Raw genomic sequence first — 23,767 nt, 5'->3', positions numbered from 1 at the left:
GTGGAGTGTCAGGGGGGGATCAGCCCACGCCTTGCAAAGCAGCAGGGCTCCACAAATCCAGCATCCCTTCAGGATGCTCAGCAAAATGCTGGCATAATAAACCACCCTGTTTCTGTTCCATTCCCTATGGCACCATTCAAAGCTGTTTTTCCAACTGTTTCTTCCCTCCTCTGTCTCATGAAATTAATGAGTGTGTTATAGCAAAGAGAAGGGAGAAAAACAATAAAACACATCAGGAGCCCACCCCATCAGCCTCTTCTCCACAGCAACACTTGTCATGGGCCAGGAAGAGCCCTGACTGATCAAGGTGTTTAAGCCTTAATTAGTCATTAGGCATTTCAGAAATTTCTTCTCTACAAAGTATTTCAAGAGTTTCAAGTATTTTGGACTTTCCGATCCTATTTGGAACGAGCATAAATTTCACAATACTGGGAGTTTTCCACATGGTGGAAACCCTGATTTCTCACCAGCTCTAAATAATGGGTGTTTGTTGCTTTTCAAAGCATGAAATAACTAACAGTGTTAATTCACAAAACCCATCAGCCAGGGGGCTGCAGGACCAGAGGAAGCCCCCAAACCCCAAGAGCTTCCCTGTCCCTTCTGAGCCACTCCTGGAGGCAGGAGTATGTTGGATATGGCTCTTGTGGGAGAGATGACCTGAGAATATTCCCACACATCCATGATGCTGCTTTGATCCACTTTCTTGGGCGTGTAAGGGACAAGGACAGTGTCCCACAGCACCATCATTTCCTCCCCTCATGTTGAGGAGGACAGCCCAAATTTGGGATGGAGGTAACCAATTCAATGGGATGATCGAAACAAAACCTCCTGCCTGGCAGCTCTCCATTGAGATCTCAAAAGGCAGTTAATATTTTAATATAGTAATTATGGCTGTGTTTATCTCTGCAAAGCACAGCTTTTCCCTGGCAGGTCAGGACATTTTCAAATCAGCACTGAAGCCTGAGCTGGCATCACCACAGAACCAAAGACCCAGTGGCACGTCTGGTGTAACCTCTGTAACTGGGGCCCTTATTCCCTTCCTTAATGCATTCAAATCAGCTACAAATGAACATGCTGGACTTGAAAACATCTTAAACCTCTCTATTAACTAAAGACACCCCCTAAGCCCGTCTGGAAGTGCTTCCTTGAATTAGGAGCCAATTCCTACCCTGCCGAGATTTTTTTGATTTCTTTAAAGCTGAAATTTGAAGCTGGCTTTTTCAGACAGGACCAGAGAACTGAAAAAAAAAAAAAAAATTTCACTGGCAGGCTATGAGAATATACATTTTCCAAGGTCCCTGTAAATTACGGAAGGAGTTGGCGGGGATTAGAGCTGGGAAAAGCTGATCACGTACAAAGAGGGTCATGATCCCATCAGGTCACTGGAAAGAAGAGCCCCAAGACACATCAGATGCCAGCCTGACGCACTGTCCCATTTTAGCCTCCAGCCCCAGCAAACGCTAAGCCATCGTTTTATTTATTAAAGGCTCAGAAAGCCTCTGGTTAATGCTGGGAATCAGGGTGGAACTGCATCTGACTCCCGAGACAGTGGCAGCAGCAGACAGTGGCTCCCAGCCCTGGCATGGGCACCAGGGATGGCACACCCTGGCACAGCCACGAGCCCAGCCAGGCACCAATGTCCCCTCAGGGACACCAGGCTGTCAGCTCAGGGACATCATTACCAGGCCAGACATCTCATTCTTGTGTGCTCTCTCTTCTCCAACATGCAGGGCAACACCATCACCTGCCCATTGCACACCTTGTCTCCAAATCTCACCCCCAACACACTGCAGAGCTCACGGATTTGCAATGAATGGCAACTCCAGGGAACAGCTTAACTGCCTGCCCTCCTCGTGCACAGCTCAGCCCCCAAAATGTCCCTTTCCCCAGCCCAAATGGCTTGCTCTCCAGCCAGAGCACTGCCTTAACTCCCTGGAGGAGTCTCCACAGGAAGGCAAAAATGATACTGAGATGTGGCCACCAGAACAGCTACTCCAGTTCTGGTGGGGGACATTGGAAGCTCCCTCTTGCCATCATGAAGATCCTTCCCCTGCTTTTTGCTGTTATCTCAGAGCTATTTGTCTCCCCTGCCTAAATCCCTTCTCCTGCAGTTCTCCTGGACTGCATTGCCCAGAGCAGTAGGGCTGGGAGGCTGGGGACACCACAAGCCGTGACACCAGCAGTTCTCAGTGTTTCCTGGTGCTGCCCTGCCTGCTGTCTCACTCTGCTCCCTCTCCAACCCACAGACGAGGACGACTGGACCATTAAATGACATAACCAGGGTTACCAGAGACAGTGGAGCTGGATCTCCATCTCCAGGTGCACTCGAGGAGCCAGACCATCTTTCAGGAATGCTCAAAAGCATCTCACTACCACTACAGAGAAAAGCATCCATGGATTAAGTCAGAGAAACTTCAGAGGTTCACCTGAGCCAGCACAGCAGGGGAGAAGAAGGTCCAGGAGAGAGGAATTCAAGATGAGTGCACAACCACACCTTTGATATGCCCATGGTATTAATCATTGGAACCATCAGTAATAAGTCCTGTCTCCTGTCTAGACTTGGAGGCCAAACCCAGACTGCAGAGCCTGTGAAGCCAGCACAAAGGCCTGCTTGAAAAGTTCTCTTTTCAAACATGAAAGAAACTGAGAAATAAAGATGGGTCCTTTGTTGAAGGAGTGGAATTGCAGATAGTCGATTTTCAAGTCTGATTTCTCCTCAGTTTTCACCAGGCAGAAGTTCTGTTTCTCACCGATCCTTAGGAGAATTGGTTTGGCAAAATCTTCTTTCCCAGGAACTAGTGGGTAATCCCATATTGAGGTTTGCTGGATTTTGCCTTCATTTACCAACTCCATCTCTGTGTATCCAGTGCATCCCAGCTGGGGATGCAGCAGTGCCACTGCAATGGACTGGGGGCCAAAGCCCCTGAAACAGGACTTGATGGACAGAAGGCAGGGGCTCCTGCTGCTGTAGGATGAAGCCATGTCAGAGCCAGGTATGTTAAAAGAGAAGAGCAAGTGAGGAGTTCCCAAAGGGATGGAGCTTGAGGCCATCTGCTTGGGAAAAGCAGGAGAGCAGAACTCATCAGGAGTATGGACTGGAAACTCCACAGTGGAGTGAGGACAGAGGTGGTGAGGAAGTGACAACACTTGCACAAGTTTAGCCAAATCCCCATAATCACTGAACCCTGTGTACACACAGGGGCTGAGCTCAGACAGGGAGGGTCTCCCTAGAAAACACCAAGACCCCAGAAACTGCACCCCACACCAGCAGACCCCACTTGGGACCATGCAAACCACAGAGCACAAAACCCTAGAAGCCTTTTAATTGCCAGAGAGAACCCAAACCTGTGAGGAGACAGCATAGCCCCCTCTCCAGCCCAGCTCAAGGGATCTTTCTGGATAATTAGGACAGCCTGGCTATTGCCTCCTGCCTCGCTCCATTTCATTTTATTAATAATAAAAAAAAAAGACTACTTTCCTACTTTTTTCCTAAACTGCCTTGGATTTTTCTTCTGTCTAAATTCATCTGGGCTCTGTGCAATGTCACCAGGTCAGCTTGTGCTCCTGCTGCAATTCTAATTTTGTCAGCTTTACATTTTCTAGGCAGTTGGGAGATTTTTCTTTCTTTCCCTCTTTTTTTTTTTTTTCCCCCAAGTCAAAAATGATTTTGCATAACAGTAATAACGTTAATAGCCCTGCACAGCGCATCCAGATTACAACTGCAGCTAGGGAGAAATAAACATCTCATCTTTGCCCTGCTGTTTATCTCCCCACAGCAGAGCCTGGTATCAGGTCAGAACCTGTAATTTCATTAACTTTATCACCCAGACATGCTTCTTGCTAGATGTCATTATTCAGCACATCACTCCTGTGTTTTGTTTGTGCTGGGATTCACTTCAGATGCTCCGGCACCACACGGGACCATCCCTCCCATCCACATCGCTGCCTGAGCTGGGGAGGAAAGTTTGGCTCGCTGAGCTGTGATCTGCAAAACATTTGTGCTGCTCAGGCCTCCTGGGCAGGGACTGGATGGAGCAGAGCCATCCAGTGCAATTCCCTGCCTGATTCCCTGACCGGATACATCCAGAAGTGGTGAATTAAAAAACCCCAGTCTTCCTCGTGGACAGGATAATTGACCCAACACCCAAGTGTGAGGTGTGCAAACCCCAGTGATGGAAAGCACCTGACTGGCACCACCCAGCACCTGCAGATCAACCAGTGCCCAGCACAGGGGGAAGCTGCACCTCAGGCAGGTGGAGGGTGAGCAGAACAGCTCCATCTCCCCTGGATTTACCATCCCTCGTAATTAATGCTGGGAAGTGACACTTGAAAGAGCCTCTGCTGACAGCCCTGGTGATGATACTGTTTGGAGCCCACTGACAAGTCCCAGTTGATGTCTTATCGCAAGGAAGCACAGCAAGAGCAGCGAGGAGAGCTTTTCCCATGGGAGCTGATGGATTCCTGGGATACATGCACAGCTCACACCCATCCCCAGTGACCAGACTGAAACCTGGCAGTGCCAGCCAGGCACCAGGGAAAGGCTGATCCTATTGTTGCACCACAGCCATGTTCCAGCTGGGTGTCCCTTAATGCATCCACCTTCAATCCAGCTGAAAAGCCATGCCTGAGCAGAACTGACTTCCAGCCCTGGGGATCTGCAGATGTCTGCTCACCCCAGCTGCAGTTTCTCCACCCCACCTGCCCCATCCCCACAGGAATCTGGCTGTGACACCTCCCAAATCACATTTCCCCTGTCTGTGCCACCGGGTACAGAGTGGAAAGCCCACAGCACACGTATTTATATCTCCAGTCTAGAAATCCCAGATCTGAACCACAGCTACCTCGCCCTGGGTGATCCAAGCTCTAAGCAGCTTCAGCAGAGAGGAGTAACTAGCACATTCCATAGCTTGGCTCCTTGAGCAGAGCCTCATGGAAGAGGGAAAGGTGCCCATCTGGGAGGAGACATATGGTGAACTAGCACAGTTTGGAAGGATCAGACTAGGCAAGGCACAAACCTGCCTCGATCCAAGGTGCAAAACCTGGCAGCATCACAAGCAGAGCTGGTGGGAGCATTTGGGAACATCTCTCCCAGCCCAGGTATCCTACAGGCAACCCCAGCTTGGGGCAGGGGGTTCAGCCTGTGTAAGATCTTTGTTACCAATTCCTGAAGCCCTTGGATAGTTTAATATTCTGCTCTAGATCTTGTTTGTTATTTTGTTTTGAAGAGCACTGAAATGCAGTTACTGCTGTCTTCCCCACTCACACAACTCTAAATAATTTATAGAAAAGTGAAACAAAGAAGAGAATATGAAAGAAGAAAGAAGGTAGCTCGGTTACGATGTATGAAGGCTTTCATTTGTTCATTCTCACTGAGCAGAGAGGGCTGAGGAAATATCTCTTAATCCATGGGCTGGAAACAGCCAGACACACACCAAGGGATGCCAACAGGGTGCTCAGAGCAGCACTCGAGGATGGCACATTGACCCCTGGGCACTTCTGAATCTGTTTGAGCAACAATAGCTATCACCATCATCACAGCCTTGTTTGAAAGGGGAAAGAGTAAAGAGCATTTTAAAGGTGGAAGAAACACAACCTCAACCACCACTTACGCCCATCACAAGGGCAGGCAGCTGCTTTCCACACACACTGCATCACCTAAGCTAGCCCTGGCTCCTTCAGGGAGACGAAAAGAGTGCCTGTCCCCATCCCTGACACTGTGGCTGCTCAGTCTTTCTGGGAAGCACACACAGAAAGGGAAGGATGGTTCACCATCACCCCGGGATCCCTTCCTTGCTCCTGCTGGAGTCACTCGCAGCACTCACAATCGGCACTAACGTGCTTTGCTTTTGTTTATTCAAATGCATTTTGCTGTGCATTGCAGGTGAACAATATTAAATGGCTCATAATAACATTTCAATAAGCAGAGGTGGGTGTAGCAGCTTCTGAGAGACAGACTTTAGAAATTCAAGCAATCAAGTGTGCATTAGCCGAAATACCCTGGGGAACACCACCGCTCCCCAGCAGAGGAGAGAGAGAAAAGCCACAAACCTTTCTTCTCATAGTCAGGTTTCTCCTCCCCACCACGTCCCAGGCTCTCCAGCGTCCTCGTCACCTGGCTGCCAAACTCATCCTCCCTGGTGCTGGGCTCTGCCCGCCGCGGCGTCTCCTCCTCCTCCTCGTCCTCGTAGTCATCCAGGATGGGTGTCTCGCGGATGGGCACCCCGATCACCGAGTTGTGCGCCTGCAGGCGCGAGTTGCGGAAGCTCTCGCGGGCCTGGGGGCCCAGCAGCACCGAGGGGATGTAGTGGATCTCGTGGGTGGCCTCGGTGCTGGCGCTCTTCTGCGGGATGCGGCGGCGCTTGTGCCAGCGGCGCTGGGCGTACAGAGCCACCATGAACACCAGCAGCAGCAGCAGCAGCGCGATCAGCCCGCCCTGCGGAGAGCAAAGGGCACGGTCAGCAGGGGCACAGAGTGCAGGGAGGGGTGATGGATGCTGCAGACAGTGTCCACAGAATCCTGGAATAGTTTGGGTTGGAAGGGAACTCAAAAGTTCATCTCATTCCATCCCCCTACCTCGGTGGTGGCTCCCTTTCACCTTCCACTATCACACCTTGCTCAAAGCCTCATCCAACCTGGCCCTGGACACTTCCAGGGGCACCTAAAACTTCCCTGAACAATCTGTTCCAGTGCTTCACCACCCCAGAGCACCCTTCCATCAACACCCCCTGAACCACACACAGGTGGGGTCACAGAGCAGCCAGCTGGGGGCTGGGAGGTCATGGACAGGGAGATCAGGATGCCAGAGGTGGCCTTTAGCTGGGAATAGCACAGTGACCGCAACGGCTCAGCTCTGCCCATTCCACCAGGGACTTTGTTCTTTCTAACCTACACCTTGGGACCCCCAGCCCCCCAGCACATGGGGAAATGGGGAAGGATATAATCACATCCCACCACTCAGGATGAAAAACCTCATTAAAACAACACAGCTGTCACCCAGGAGCAGTAAAGACTTAGCAGAGACACACATTTCCAAAAAATGATGGTGCAACAAACAGCTCCTAACAGGCAATGCTCTCCAGGGCATGGTTACTCCAGCTCCAACAGTTTGGGTCTGATTTCCCTGTGGTTTCAAGACTTCAGCTGCAGACCAGCACAACGTATTCCAGATCAAGACCTTTTCTATTTAAGCTCTCCTATATCCCTTCCTGCAAATTTTATTCAGTACAGCTCTCAACTACGTTAACATTAAAAATAAAAACCTTTTAACAAAAAATTAAACTTCTCAATATCTGTATGCGCATGGAAGCAGCATGTCCTCTCAAGGGAGCCAGGCTAGTACCAAAGGGAGCCAGCCCTGCCTCTGCCTGCTCTGGAAGTTAAATTCATCCCCACACACACAAGAGCTTTGCCTGTGCCTCTTAATCTCTGCAGCATCAGAGCAATTTTATCCTGTGGCAGACAAGCAAAGCAGGGCATGTAAATCAGGAGCAGCACGACAGGAACAGCCAGGGCAGGGCAGGCGTTCCTTGGGCACCTGGGATGCCACGGCCCAGAGCTGCTCCGAGCTCTACAGCAAAGCAGAGGCGTGAAAATATTCCCTGTGCATTCCATACAAGGCGCCAGGCTGCACCCGGAGCACAGCTCTGACTCCTAAACAGGAGCAGCTGTAAGGAGGTGGCATTGAAAAGTGCATTTCACAGGATGAGTTACCTCGGGAGCAGTGCAGAGATGTTTCCCTGCACCACAACCTGCCACAGAGAGGGGCCCAGCCCAGCATCCCCCACATCAGGATCCCCTCCTCTCTCACAAAATGTCCCAAACAGATGCAGGGCTTGGGGATTCAGGACACTGCTCTGCTTGAATTCCCCAGTTTGTGTGAAAGGCACCATCAGGAAAGGTGTTTTACTGCCCAGGAGATGCTCAGGGATCTCTGCCCAGAAGGGCAGGGCTTGGTGAGCAGTCTGGGTTTATGCCCTGCAGTACCAGGGCACTTCATTCAGTGGGATGAGGACTCACCATGGCCTTCCATGCTCAGAAACAGTAACCAGCATGGACACTTCAGCCTGGGAGAGCAGACATGAGTTTCCTTGGATTTGCCTGATGCATGGAGACCTCAGAGCATCACAGGAGCTCCCTGGCATGAGCCACCCACACCCACGGGCATTTCCTTGGAACTCTCATTTGCAGGAGAGAAATCATGGCACACCAAGGGTGACAAGGACACAGCAGGGCCACAAACTTGGAACACAACAAACCCCTCTGCAAATCCAGGTCTGGCTCATGTGCCAGCATTCTTACAGCAAACAGAGGGCTCACGAGGTCCAGGAGGGCTTCAGAAAAACAGTCAGGGATGTGACTGTTTGGAAAAGCCTTCTCCAAGGCCTCACCACCAAATCCCCAAGCTAGACATCACTCACACCTTGGTGCACTGGAAAGTGGGTGCAGGGCAGAGCACTTTGCACCCATGGGCACACAGAAACTCACTCTCCATGAAAAAGCAGACCCAGAGCCATCCCAGATGCTCAGCAAAGGTCAGGATGACAGAGAAAGCCTTGCAGGAGGAGCAGCTGTGCCAGCTGGACCCAAGGAAGGGGGTCAGGCACCTGTGGCAGGTCTGGGAGTGTGGATCTTCCTGGCTGGGCTCACCTTATATCTACCCCTGGAGAAAATAAACCTGTTAGCATATTAAATAAAGATCTCTCTGCTTGGGAGAACCTACAAAGAGGCATAAAGGCTCAGAGGTTACTGGTGTGCCATTCCCCCTCTGACTCAAGAATGACAGGGCTGGCTCAAGGAAGCCAAGGGCTCCCAGCCCAGCCCACATCCTTTGGGGCTGAGCCAGAGGTCTCTGCTCTGCCAGTCACTGAGACAAAGCCCCTCTCTGCCTGGGAAAGGCTGGGGGTGCCCATGCCAGCCCCTGGGTGAGCACTGTGGGCTCATCACAGGCAGCTCAGTTCCAACACACTCCTTTCGTCCCTCACCCTGCGCCGGCAGCTGCTTGTTTAACCACACCACACACGCCGGGAGAGCTTCCTGGGAAAAAGGGAAAAATCAAAAAAAAAAAAAGAGTCAAACTTAGGAGGCATTCAAGCTAGCCTCATTTTAATCTATTTTTCATGTTAAATTATCCAACTGAGGGAGCGGGAGAGAGAAAGGGGAAAGAAGGGATAATATGAGAAATGTTTTATTTGACAACGTGTCATTCGGAAACTGATTATTTCTGTCTCCGAGCTTTTTAATATTCCCAAACAATGGCCGAGCCGCGTGGGGATTTGGTATTCTAAGGCTGGATTTATAATACTCTGTTCTGCAGTGATAAGAACACAGGCCTTTAATCCTCTGAGCTGTGAACATGCATATTCTCCCACGTAATGTCCTTCCCACCATGCTCCTGCTGCCCTGGGCCAGCAGAGAAGGAGCCAAAGGCACCAGAGCGTTGCCAGGACCCACAGGAGAGGAGAAGGAATGGGAGAAAGAAGGTGGGGAAGAAGAGGGATGGTGGGAACAACCCACAGGTGGAAAGGACTGCAGGGTTTGTGGCACCAGAGAGAAGCTGAAGCTGGGGAGCAGCAAGGCTGGGACTTGCTTCAAGCCCAGAAGGAAAATCAGTGGGAGAGGTGACCCTGAAGCCCAAGAGACTGGACCCTCACAGAAATGATGAAGCTCTTGGATTGTAGGGCCATCACTCTTTGGGAATCTTTTAGATGCTGAACGATTTCTGGGCAGCAAGAGGAGGCATTGCTGCTTTGAACCCAACCACCACCCTGCCCTGCCCACCCACTGAAAGACAAGGGAGCCCCACTGCTCCTCTGGGGTCTGGAAAAACTTTCTTGCAACAGCCTCAGGCTGTTCCAGCTCTGCTCCCCACCGTGGGGGGACGTGGTGTGATCCCCTGCAGGAATCCTCCATCCCTGCAGCCTTGCAGTCACAGTGACACAGCCCAGCTGCTCTGAAATCAAACCCTGATGTTCTTCCAGCCACCTCACCAAAAGGGCTGAAGGCACTGAAGAAAGGCCCAGGCTGGAGGGGACAATTTGGGCTGGGCAGACCTCTCACACAACAGCATCCCTTCTGTGGGTCAGAGCAAACCCAGCACAGCACTCAGCCTGTGCTGACCTGGGCTCTTTCCTCCCAACACCAATGCAAGGTTTTGTCCTGAGGCAAAAATATCCTTTTTCTTTCCTAACTTGAAGCTATTCATTGTCCCACATTGTGCTGGCAACCAGCCCATGGCTGCTGGGTGAAGCAGGGCTCTCCCAGCCTGGGACATCACTCCAAGGACAGTCCCCCAGGGTGGCACAAGGACCCCCAAATGTCCCCCAAGGTGGCACAAGGATCCCAAATCCCTTCCTGGGCTCAATAAGCCCCCAGTGCTGGAGCATCACAGCCCCTGCATGGTCCCAGCAGGTGAATTAAGGTGAGCAATCAGGTATCAGCAGTAACCACACAACCCTGGGGGCTCTTCACACTGTGTACTCTTCCTTTCTTTCCTTCTTGGCCGTGAAGGTAATTAAACACTAGGACAATTTACCAAGGGGTGTAGTGGATTATCCATCACTGTCAATTTTTTTTTAATTTTTAAATCAAGCCTGGATGCTTTTTGAAAAGTTATACTTTACTTTAAATGAGAAATAGAGGCTCCAGGGGATTCTTGCACCCTGTGCAGCTCTGAGGACAGAGCAGATGATCCTGTGGTCCCTTCTTGAATTCCAGTCAGCTCAATTTCAGCTTTCCCACATTTCAGCATCTCTTATCTCTCATCTTGGGCACTTCAAACCCTCCCAGGCACCTCAGACACACAAGGCACCACCAGAGCCTGGATGCAAGGAGAGGCCAGGCACAGCCCACCCCCCTCCAAAAATCACAGTCCAAACCCCACACGCTGTGGGGTCAGTGATGAGCCCATGGATGAGTGAGCACTGGGCAGGGAAACTGAGGCATAGCATGGCAAAGGGACCAAGGACAGACAGCAAGCCAGCATGAAGGCTAGAGAGGAAGAGACAAACACCAGGATCAAAATATATCCATTTATGTACCCCAAAGAGACCTGGATCCTGTCCTGATCTCCAGCCCACTCAACCCCACTTCTCTCCATTAGAGACAAGGATGGCACAGGGCAAATCTCCTAAAAATCCAGCATTTTCTCCCTGTACACTTCAAATCCCCATTCAAGCACAGCTTCACCAAGGTGCTTAACCACACACACTCAACTTCAAATATGTGTTTAATTCCCATTACAGTCCATGAGCCAACAGCACACGCCTCAGCGCTTTGCTGAGCAGGGACAGCTCCTTGAATTGCAGCCCAAAGAAAACTGTCTTACATCTCTTTCTTCCCCTCTTTCCACAGCTCACCACCCTGCTGAGCTCCAGAAATGACTGGGGCACTGTCTCCTGGTGGTGTTGTCACCACAACAGTGTCACCTGAGCCTGCCCAGAGGTGACAGCACCCCTGAACCTCCCTGAATGGGTGCAAGGAGCACAGAATGTCCTCCAGGGGTTTAAGAGGAAAGGTTCCCACAGGATGGCTCCGTGCAGACTGTGCAGATCCTCTTGCCATGCTGTACATCCATAAATTTAATAGTATATACAGTCCTCACACACACAAGCAATGAGAGTTACAGTTGCTGTGGGAACCATAACTTTAAAATCTCTGACTCTTCCACGTTAAAAAAAAACAAAAAAAACCAAGTCAGACAACAAGTCACATTTTCGTTGTTTTTTTTTTTTCAACCACACTCAGTTTTGTTTTGCTGTTTCATCCAAGAAGGGAAACAAAAGAAGGAGTGAACCTGCCAATCAGCCTTTCTGTGCTGCTCAGACATGCGATGTGATGTTCCAGAAAATGTTTATTTGAAAGGTCTCCCAGGCACTGGCTGTGTGCAAGCACCAAAACACACAACCCTCAATCACAGCCAACATGCCTGCGTGTCCCGAACAGCACATCTCGCTAGGATAACAATTCAAAATGACTCCTAATCCATTTTTATTATGTAAAAAAAAGGCATTTATTTGCAGCGAGCTGAAAGAGGAGGGCTGGAGGTGATTTTATTAAGCACCTGATTGCTGGCTCTTTTTAAAGCCGGGGCGCAGATTGCATAAATTGTGATTTTAATGCACGCTAAACTGCTCACCTAAATGGGCTGACCTGCTAACCCAGAACCTGCCCTCAGAGAGAGAAGATTTTAAAATTCATAAGGTCTCCTGTGCTTGAGCTTGTGTTTTCCTAATGTAGGCAACGTGGGAGCACAAAGCTGAGACAAAAACAAAAGCTTTTCTTTTCCCCCAAGGAGTTTCAGCTACAGAGCCCCATCCCTGCTCCATGCTAAGCCAACAAGAGAGCTCTGAACATGTTCATCCCACTCCCCTCATTTACACCCTGTGCCTGAATTTTGTGTTATCCATATTCCAAAGGGGAGGAAGAATTCACTCAAATTAAGAAAAAACAACCTGGATTTTAAATAAAAGAAGCCACCTCGTCCACAGTGAGTCTCACCCAGTGCAGGTGAGGTTTCACCAGCCAGGATCACCATGTGCTGCAGGCTGGGAGAGCCAAGGCTGTGCCAGCACAGAAAGCAGCTCCCAGTGACACACAGGACTAAAGGATGATCCCTCAGAGCCACTCTGGCACAATGTCCCTCCCTGCACCATCCTCAGCACACAGCCCAAACCCTGACCTTCCACAGAACCCAGCTCAGGTGAGGATCATCCCCACGCCAGCCACATCCCAGCAGAGGCAGCTCCTGCCAGGGAAAGGGGAATGGCAATCCACCCAAACTGACTGCGTGTGGCCCTAATACCTTCCCAGCTGAGACAGAAAAGCAATGAACTCCCCCAAGGCCTAGTTTCAGCTTTGTTTCACATAAATCACCAGTAACACTTCCAAGGATGGAAGGGACCTCCCAAAATCACAGCCACTGCAGCATCCCTGACCTACCCAGCTGCCCATCACCCCTTCCAAAACAAGGTTGAACAAATGTTAAAGCAAGGTCTCAAATTAGGAGGATTATTACAATATCCGCCAGCACAGCATTTGCTAGCAAGTAATGAAATATAATTAAAAGTAAAGAACACTTGTCAGATAAATGACAAACATGAACTGCTGTTGCAAAAGTACCTTTGCTTGTTGTTTTTTTTTTTAAATAATTGTGTTTATCCGCTTCCTCACTAATTTGCAAAAAATGCAGTTAATTCTCAGTGGATCTCACAACCATTAGTGCGAATTAATGCTGCTCCCACTGTATATTCTGCATATATTAGGGAAAAGATTAATCTAATAAGAGATGCACATCTCCGGGTGAGGGAACACGAACACAATTCACATCGTGCCTGCAGCTCCCAAGCCCCAGAGAGGGACCTGGTACAACACCCATTCTGCTCAATTAACCAGCCCACTTCTGGGGGCTGCCAGGCCTTGGCCACTTGAGCAGAAAATGTGGCAGAGGTGGAGAAATTCACTGCAAGAACAGGGACTTCTTGGAGAGTCAAACACCTCCGAGATCTGTGGATGGACCAGGTCTCCTCTGCACTGCTTGTGCTGCTGCTCCACCCACGGTGAAGATGAGAGAGAGACTGGAAAAGTGGTTTAGCATTTATTCATGGACTTGTCAAACAATTTCTGGAGTGAGATGATGGGAAGGTGCTATTGTGCATGCAGAAATAAAGGAAAAGAGCTTATTTTGTTGGCAGTGGGGTTTTTTTTTTGGGAACAATCCAGCCTATTGTATTTAAAAAAAAAACCAACAAAAAATCACCAAAACAACAACCTATAAAAAACAAGCCCTGCCTTACCATATTTAAAGTGCAAACATTTCAGCATAATGAACATCAACAGCTGAATGAACACAAACCACAGCTTTCCAGAAGGAGAGGGAAGATATTCAAGCACAATATCAGGGATAAAGCCTCTGTGCAGTGTCCACATGGCATCTGAAGGTACTCTAGAATTCTGGCATCATAACTCACACTACAGGAGTTACCCATCCTGAGAGAAGTACCCCCTGGTACCTGGGCATCACGCACCAAAGGGAAAAAACAACCCAAATCTAAAGTTTTATCAATTTTCATTTATAATGTAATGAGAAATTTGAAATCTCTGCTGCTCCCCATGTGTCACAGAGCAGGGAGATCCAAGATTTTGATTTAAAGAAAAGATCCAAGACCTCTGCAACCCCACAAGCCTCCTCTCCCAAAACACCATAGCTATTCCCAGCAGGCTATTAAGAGCCCAGTTAAATACAGCACTTAACCACACACTTAACTCCCATTAACTTCACTGGAACCTCACACGCAGATAAATTTTATCCGATGTTTCAGGGCTTTTTCATCTCCCAGGGCTTTTTCATCTCCCTGACAAGAATGGAGAGTTCCCTCACCCAGCTCTCCATGTGATGCCTCCACACCACCTCAGGGCTCAGCACAGAGGAAAAACAAACCCACAGGGAGATGTTTTCCTGCTGTGCAGCTCTCACACTCACTGCTCACACACAAGTCCACAGAAACCTTTTTGTTGCGCAGCAACATCTTGACAAAACTGCTCCTTTTTCACCCAAGCCCTCTTGCTTGGGAATATAAAAGTATGGGAACGTACCAGATTTTTTTTTTTTCTTGTTCTTTGAAGGGCTCAAGATCAACAAGCCTGAGAGGAGGGAGGACAGGACAGAACAGGACATCCTGGTGCCAGACTGGGAGGGGAAAAGCCAAATCTGCATCTGCCAAAGAGCCCTTTGCACCACCAGCTCTGGGACACTCCACACCCTCAGGGGACAGTTCCCATCCCCAAGCTCCTGCAATTCAAGTACCCTTTTTTTTTCCTCCCTGTATGGATGCAGGACATCAAAGCCAGCAGGAGGAAAGCTGAGGTGGCAGTAAGCATGGCAATGATGCCACCTGGGTGCCACCAGGATGAGCTGCCAAGCTCCCTGGTACACTCCAAGGGGCTGCGACAATCCAGGACTCACAGTCTCCATCCCAGCTGGAAGCACAGGGTTTGGAGTGCATCCAAGGGATGTGTGGATGGAGAAACAAGAATCCCTTCCCAGACAGAGCAAGGATTGCAGTGATGCCTTGATAGACTTACCTAAAACAGAGACTAGACAAAGTTAGGAGAATAAAAGCAGTTATAGTTACTGAAGAGCCTTCAGGTACATTTAGGGCAGATAGAGCCTACCCAGGAGCTACCCCCAAAATGGGCACCAAGTCACAGGTTTTTCATACTTTATAAGTTCTGTCCATTTGCATATCGAGCTTTAATCCTCCAATTACAGCTTCAGGCAATGATGCCAATTATTCCAAATTTGCTCCCCCCAATTCACTGCTGTTTACATATCTTGGGGCCTGAGACAATAAGGTGTCCTTGGATTCTGAACTTAGAGGACTATTTTTGTCTAAAAATGCTGAGAACAGAAGCTTTAGCACCCTGTATGGAGCCCGGAGTTATACACTAAAATTACAGATTCACGAAATATAAAGAAGCTAAAATCCTAAGGCATCAGCAGGGCATGGCTGTTACAGCAGGCTCACCCAGCTCAACTGCACCACACCAAGAGGGTCATGCTGGAAAAGCTGCAGCACCCCTGCCCAGCCAGCAGCAGCTGAGAAAATACCCGTTTGGAAGTGGGAAAGGATTCATTTCAATTAAACATGCCTGGTGCTCCAATCGAAACCAATTAATTCTTCCCATCTGAAAGCTGATTAGCCAGGCTATGTGGGTAAATGGATAATAACAGGCTAATAACCCCCTCCCCGTGCACACGCCGGGGCTGCTGTCAGGTTTTTGACACAGGTTTTTGACACGCTGTCTCCAGCCTCACTGCAGCACCTGTGGAGTTATCCAGCTCCATCCCTGGCAGCAGGCAGAGAGAACAGGGAAGGATGGCACTTCAGAGCTAGCCTGACACCCCAGTACTGCTCTCCCAGGCTTCAGACAGGGCTGTGAGCAGGAAAAGCTGCTCTTCCAACCCCAAAAGCTCCCTCATCCCACTGGAAGCTCTGTGGCTCACTGGGATGGCAGTTCCCAGCTCTCCAGCCCTCTCCCCTCCCCTGTTACTTAACTCCATTGCTTAACTCTCCAGGTTCCACACAAGAGGAAGCAACTGGGCAGGAGTTTTCCATCTCTGTTCTCTAATTTTTTTTCCCCCCATAATTGGGAAGTGTTGATTAGCTAAAACCCACTTTTCCAGTGGTGTATTTTTGGTTAAGAGCAAACACCGAGCCAAATTGCGAACGGAGAAAAACAAAGACCTCAATCCTGATGCCATTTTCTAATCAAATTTCCTTTTGCTAATTTGACAGGCCTGTTTGGGAAATCTAAATTTAAAGCTAAAATGAAGTTAGATTCCACATCTAAATGGGAAGCGAGACAAAATGTTTCAAATGGAGCTAATAAAGCCCTTCTGCCCACACCTTTGGGCTCTCAAAGCTCCTCTCCATTCCTTTTTTATTGAGTGCTAAGCTTTGGTTTACTCACTCCCCCAATCATGCAGAGGCATCCCCCAGCACGTTTTTTTTTTTTTTTAACTGATAAAAACAAGCAGTTTGTAGCTTGTAGGAGGCAGGGAAACAACTTCCACCCAGCTCCATCTCCTAGGTGTGGTGCCTGTCCTGCCAGCTGGCCTGAGCTCACATCTAGTCTAAATTAAACCCAGTTTATGCAATGCTCCCAATCTTCAGAGGAGCCCTGAAGAACAAACAGCTTGGCCTGAGAGGAAAGAATGAATGGGAGATAAGAGTCTCACCTGGGTGGCAAGGAGAGGAGAGAGCTCCTGGGTGGAGAGAAGCATCCTTGGAGAGGCAGCACTGACCTGCATGATATCCTCCACCTTCCCAACCCTCCCCTTGCTCCAAACAAAAAGCTCCCCAGGGGCTCAGCTGTTGTCCTCAGCATCTGACCTTCTTTCAGGCTTTCATGGCACAAGAGGAATTCCCCACAGAACAAAGGAAGCCAAAAAAAGAATGGAATCCCCACTTTGTGCTACAGAAAGAGCCCTGGAAATTTGGTGGTTCAGCCTTTCTGGTCCATGGCTGTGTGATCCTTGGATAAGCCCCTGGAAAAGCTCCTTCAGGGAGCAGCCCTGCCCCTATTTCATGGGATTGGGACTAGAATAAATTCATAAATCTGAGGATAAGGGCAATAGAATGTGCTGGGAAGCGCAGAAGAGCGGCACAGTTACTGATTTAAGACCAGGTGGCCTCACACAAGCTGGACAGGGGGTGGGTTTTAAAACCAGAGGCTGAATGTGTCTTGCACAGACCAAATAGGAGCTGCAGGGACAGAAATCCCAGAACCAAGAGCCTCAGCAATCCATGTCCCTGCAGGGATGAGCTGCTGGACAGAGAGGAACAGACCTGGAATCATTGAGCATGGGTTCACTGGGCAGCTTGAAAAGAAAAATAAAAGTGCTTAGACCCCTCCTTTTCAAAAGCAGCAGCTCTGGTAGCCCTCCAGCCCTGGTGGGATGCCAGCCTGCACCCCTGTGTGCTGCCAGGAGCCAGGGACTTGCAGCAAAACCCTCAGAGCAAAACATTTACAGGAAAAGGGCTGCCATCCATCACCTCAAACTGTCTGCTTATTTAAATCAGTCCAAACATTGCAAGAGTTATCTGAAATCCTTGGCTGTCACAAAGCTGGGCTGGAGGCAGAGCTCTGATGGGGCTGCTTGTCCCTGATCCCTGTCAGACAGGACAGGCTGGAACAGCAGCCCACAAGGACCAGGAATTCTTGCAGAACAGGACAGAGAAACATCCATCAGCAGTGACAAAGGGTTATTGATCCTGCCCGAGGGCAGAGAGGTGGATTCAATGACTGCTCCAAATCCCTTCCACTCCACAGATCCTACAGAAAAGCAAATCTTCCTCCTGCAAAAGCCTTGAGAATGAAGTGCTCCTTTGAGTGTCCCAAAGGATGGGCAATGCCATGTCTGGAAGGGTTGGGGCACTGAACAAACAACCCACCCAATTAAAAAAATAATAGACCAAAACCAATCAATCAAAAAAAGGCAAAACTAAAGCAAAAGAAACAAAACCCACTCTGCAGTCACACCTTCCATGGCCTTCAGCTTTAACCTGAAAAACTTGTTTAAGGGAACAACAAGGAAAAGCTATCAAATACACAGCCTGGGGCATGCAGGTGAACCTTCCATCCTCACCCACAGCCCTGTCTCAGCCACCTCCCAGCCCCAGGGACCGAGGGCAGCATTCCTGGAGGTGCAGTGCAATGAAAGACAAGGAGAGGTGCAAGGAGAGCTGGGGTCATTGGCTCATCCACTCCATGTTCCAGTTTTCAGTATTTGCACTGTCAGGATGTTTTCCAAACACAGATAATCGTTTAAATCCGAAACTTCTTAGGAAAAAAAACTGCACAATTAGCAATTCCACCACTAATTGGGAAAGGAAAAAAGAAGTCCAAAGCAGAATTTGTCTACATTAAACAGAAAAGAGCAATAAACTAACTACATATGAATGTAGTTAAGATGAAAATTAAAATCATGGCTCTTATTTCTGTGCATGAAACCCTTCAGATCCCAGCTCAGTAAAAATATACACATATATAGATAGAGTTTATATTTCATGGATATACATGAACAGAGACATGGAATATCATGGAGGGCTTTGTTCACAGCTGCTGAAGGGTCCTGGTGGGATGCTCAGAGGGGCTGATTGGACTCCACAAGCTGAGATGTTGAACAGGGGAACTCCCATCAGCTGTGCCACAGAGAAGGTCAGGGATGCACATGGCCACACAGGGTGCTGGAAGAGGATAACCTCACCCTCCTCAGCAATTTTTAGGGCTGGTGCATCCTGATCCACGTCTCCAGCTGCCCTTGCTGGAGGGGACAAGAGGCACAAGGGTGTTGTGCTCTGCTATCACACAAGACACAAGGTCATGCACGTCCTCTAATGTGACACAGCTTCAAGGCTACAGGGTCAAGCCTCCAGGGCTTGTCTCAGCTCCCAGAGCTCTTCTCCAAGGTTGCCACACTGCTGTCACCTCACTCAGGCTTTTTCGGTGGCAAGAGATCCACTGAGACATGCAACAATTGGGGAGACAACCCACCTTTCACACTGAGTTAATCCTCCAGAGAGGGTCAAGCTGTTCCCAAAATCAGGAGGGATTTCACTCCCAGCCCTCCAGCTCCTCCATATATCACCTCCTCCTGATGCTCTACTCTTCCCCTGCACCCAGCCTCGTTTCTCTCCTACCTTTACACAAAGCCTGAAATCTTTTCCAAAGCAAGCTCTTGTTTTACTTCAGTATTACCATGATCCATGAGGGGGATCACGAGACTCCCTTCACCTCCCTTCCCTCCAGAAACCCCCTTTGCCTCCACCTCTCCCTTTTCCATCCTCATCCCTCCCCATGTCAAACAAGGATGTTCCACAGCCTTCCCAGTGCATTGGGAAGAGCCTGAAGGACACAAGAACAGCTCCTGAAGAACAGCTCAGTACTGGCTGCTGCATCAGCTGCTCTCCTGACCAGCATCCCAGCCCTGCTGCCTATCAGCTACATGTGGGAAGCCACAAACCCAGAAAAAAAAAAGACAGGAGAAGAAATTATCTATCTATCTATCTATTCATCCATCCATCCATCCATCCATCCATCCATCTCCATCTTTCCAGCCCCAGGAACCAGCAGAATTTGAGGACAGCCACAGCTCCAGCCCTGCACAATCATTTCACAAAAGGGGGAGCAGGGGGTGAGCAGAAGCACCCCAACAGCACAGGAGCTCTCCCAGCTTTTTGAAGACATATGGCTCCTCTCCATACTTCGAGCAGTGACTCCTCCACGCTTCCAAATTACAGCTGCCTAAGCTGTTTCTGCAGATATTTCCTCTTTCTATGCAATCATTTGGCTAATAAGATGAGCAGGTTGGGCTCATTTATTTTGGACACTGTTCGTGGGTCATTAGCAGAAAGGGTAATCATTGCATTGGCAGAAAATATCACTTCTGCTTCAGAGCCAGCTGCGCAGCACAGGGAGAGGGGGAAGAGCAGGAGCCTGACAGAGCCTTTAAAAAAAAAAAAATAATACAAAACCCAAGTTACAGTGCTGTAGAAGTGGAATTTTCCTCTGCTGTTTCCCAAGGTAGCTGCTGTTAGGATGAAGCGGACAGACTTCAGTGCCTGAGGCAGCTCTGCGGAGCTCACACTCCCTTCTCCCACACCCGTGCCACCTCCAAGGGCCATCAGGAGCAGTGCTGGTGGCAGCAGCCTGGCCTCCCCGAGCCACAGGAACACAGAAACATGTCCTGGTGATGCTCAGCCCTCTGGGGGAACACCAGCATCCTCACCCATGGGCAGAGCCAGGCGGGATGCAAGGAGCCCCACGGCACAGGAGCCCTTTCGGGGATGGTTTGGGGTTAGCAGAGCAGATCAGTTGTGATGCCTGCGCTCTGCCCGCAGCACCTGAGCGCTAAAATCCACCCACAGAGACATTTAAAGAGCAATTTGCATTCAGTGTGAAGGCTGGAGTGCCAGGGGGGATGCAGAACCGCAGGGCATTTGAAGCCTGAATTTTCAGGAGACACAGCACAGATGAGCCCTTCCCGTTTCTCTCTTGAGAGGTGACAACAGAAGCAAAGACAAAGTTCTGAGACACAGCCATGCCAAAACAGCAGCACTGAGAGCAGAGCTGCTCCAAAAGACCTCTCTCCAAAGGCCCTGGGAGGAGCTCTGCCCTGCAGAAATTGCACCCAGGCAGAGCACAGGGACACAGAGCTGCTCCTGCTCCCATCTCACTGCAGCTGCTGCCTTCACCCACTGACCTGGCAAGGGCAGAAATGAAGGGCTTGGGGGGAACAGCTGGCCGGGGCACAGGTTGTCCCCTTCCCCAGCAGACACACAGCCAGCACGCCTCCTGCTCCCCTCCTGCAGCTTCAGCTGCCCCAGATGTCCCCATGCAGCCATGTGCTGCCAACGGTGCCGTGACCTCGGCTGCTCTCAGCAGCATCCTTGGGGCAAGCACAGGATGGGCTCCCACCTCCCCTCGAGGCTTTCAGCAGATGTCCATCAGCTCTGTGCTGCCCCTCCTGCCCTCCAGCACCACAGCCAGGAGCCCCAACACACTTCCCAATCTGTTACGGCAGGAGGGAGCTGGGCAGGGGCAATGTTGGGAGGAGGGACAGCAGGAATTCGTCCCTGGAGTGCTCCAGCTTGCCTTGCCATGCCGTGCTGAGGATCTTCCTGCTATCCCCGTGGAGCATCGTGCTGTGCTCTCCAGCCAAGCCTCTCCAGCCCCAGGGCAGAGCCGGCTGCTCCCCAGGGAGCCCCGGACAGCCAAGGCTGGCTCTGCAGGCTCTCCAGCCGGAGAAAGGGAAGAGGATGATTTGGGAGCTAATTTAGAGCTTGGATTTCCTAAGTCTTTTCAGACACCGAGGCTGTTGGCAGGCAGTGTTACAGCCCCTGCCAGTCTCAGCGGCTCTACAATGTCCTTCCCTTGGCAAGGGCAGCAGTGGGGAAAAAATAACACACAAAAAACAAGGGACATGTGATGGAGAGCTTGGCTGAAGGCTCCCTCCCGCCGCTGACCGGCGTGCCAAGGAGGAAGAGCATGGGGAAAAATAAAAAACTTTTAAAAGGAAAGAAAAAAACCCCCACAGTGCTTGTTTTGCTATGTCTGAGCTGTGGGGATGGAGCTGTGGCAGGAGGTGAGGGGACACAACCTGGGGCCATCACTTTGCTCAGGGTCAGGACAAAGCCATCACCCTCCCCACATCCCCCAGCCAGCACAGGCACAGCTCACAGGCTGGAGTGCATGGGGGTGAAACAGGGATTTTGCCTCAAAATTTCATGACTCAAAAAGGATGCTGGGAAACCTCCTCTCTCCAGCACATGCAGCAGACCCCAAGGAGATTACCCCTCTGCTGTGCAGGAAGGAGCTCACCTGCACTCAGAGGGGACTGAGGGTGACAAACCTGCCGCTGGAGTCACAGCATCTCAGGGAAGGACAGGATGAGTGCAGTATTTAATTAACCTTTTTTCCAAAGCAAAAGGGAAGAAAGGAGACAGACTGGGAGAGCATGGGGACAACCTCAGCCATCCAACCCAGCAACAACCTGACTGCAGCACTCACAAACAGAGCCCTTGCCAGGGTGACAGCTGAGCAAGGGGGGATATAAAACCCCCAGCCCACCACTGCAGCAGAACAGGTGATGGGGAAACACTCCAGCATGGAAAGGAAGGAGGCTGGACACCAACAGAGACACACAGACATCAGCAAAGGCATGATCAGGTGAAATGTGATCACTCTGGCAGAAACACACAGCACATGACTGTCATTGACCTGCTCATTGTGCATCCCATCAGCAAGGTGGGCACCAGGCACCTCTGCAGGCTCAGCTGTCCCTGCAGCACCTGGGATGATGGACAGAGCCCTGGGGGCACAGCCTGCTCACCAGTGCTACCCCACGAGGATCTGCTCAGCCTGCAGAGCCAGGATCTGTGCCCAGCCCAGATGATCTGTGCCCAGGTCATCTCCAGCCAGGACATCCTCCTGCCACATGGCACCAGCCAGGCTGGGCACAGGCAGGGACACAGAGCCCTCCAGGGTGCCAAGGTCAGTGTTTTAACCCAGCACACCCGGGCTGGCAAAGGACACTTCCCCACCAGTGAGAATAGCCCCCATCAGGGACAGCCCTGCCCAGCAGTGCCACAGGGTGCTGGGAGTGGTCCCAGATCCAGGGTGGGGTATACAGGGATAGAGGCAGCCAAATCCAAAGCAGTCAGGATCCTAAGGCAGGAGCAGCTTGGTTGAAAAATCTCTCAGTGTCTCTAAGCCCTCCCTGCTGAGCACACCGAGGCTGCCAGGATGCTCACGTGAATTCCCCTCTCCCTGGCACGGTGGGACAGGAGGAACACAAGCCCTGCTCATCCCTCCCTTCCCAGGCACACAGGGCAGAGGGGAGAGAAGAATGAGGTCACCTCACTGCTGTGGTTTGATAAGGCTATTCCCCAGTCCCCAGGACTGAGCAGCAGATCAACAACCACTAGAACAACACCTCGGGCTCCTCCTCCTCCCCTCAGCCCCCAGACAGCCAGAGGAGGAGCTGGGCTGTGTGGCAGAGGCAGTTCAAGTACATGCAGAGGGAGAGGAAACTCACAGCATTCATCCCAGCACAAGCCACGAGTGTCCCAGGCAGATCTGACCAAACCAGCCCTGAGGATGCCTCAAGACAAGGTCAAAGAAGCCCTCAAAGGGGAAGCTAAAATCGAGTCCCACCAGCATGGCCAGTCTCAACATGCCGAGGCAATTGACTCTCAAGATGTTTGGTGCAAACATCAGCAAAAGCTGAAACAGAGCTTGCTCCTCCTCATCCATGGGGATGGAGGAGGTGGAGTGGGAGCAGTGACAGGTAAAAATAACCATTCTTGGCCTGATGTTGCTCCCAATTAAGCCAGTGGGAATTTTGCCCAACTTCCAAAGCAGCAAGACCCAGACACGTACAAAAAGCGTTCTGCTGAATTAGCAGCATTTCCAGAAAAAGTCATGGACAAATCTCCCTTTTTCCTGCTGGTGGGTGTGTGAGCATCTCCTGCCCCAGGCCAGGCACTGCAGAGGCTGCAGACACTCAGGGGGTGATGATCAGACCCACAGCACCACATCTGCTCTGCTTCAGGCACACTTACTCCACAAAGAGCTTGGAAAGGTTTTTTTTTCCAGGAATGGTTTATCTGCTCAGACAGTTTCACATCAGCTGAAACTAAAGTGTAAGTGGTTTTGGGGAGGATATGGAAAGTGTTGAAGAGTAGAAACATTTCATTCTGACACTTCC

At 50.4% G+C, this 23,767-nt stretch overlaps 1 protein-coding gene across 5 annotated transcripts in view; it reads right to left on the bottom strand.

The window, feature by feature from the left end:
* The window catches only part of ASTN2 (astrotactin 2), a 370,770-nt gene that overhangs the window by 224,039 nt on the left and 122,964 nt on the right, over positions 1-23,767 (bottom strand). For all 5 annotated transcript variants that reach the window (XM_085077209.1, XM_085077207.1, XM_085077208.1 and 2 more), the window contains one exon: positions 6,049-6,433. In XM_085077209.1, the coding sequence (XP_084933335.1) occupies positions 6,049-6,433 (385 nt within the window). The remainder of the gene's footprint in view (positions 1-6,048; positions 6,434-23,767) is intronic.

Source organism: Lichenostomus cassidix, chromosome 17 (assembly GCF_008360975.1).
Source record: "Lichenostomus cassidix isolate B80296 chromosome 17, HeHo_3.0, whole genome shotgun sequence".
NCBI lineage: Eukaryota > Metazoa > Chordata > Aves > Passeriformes > Meliphagidae > Lichenostomus > Lichenostomus cassidix.
The sequence above is the reverse complement of the archived record's forward strand: the minus strand, read 5'-3'. Positions and strand labels throughout refer to the sequence as shown.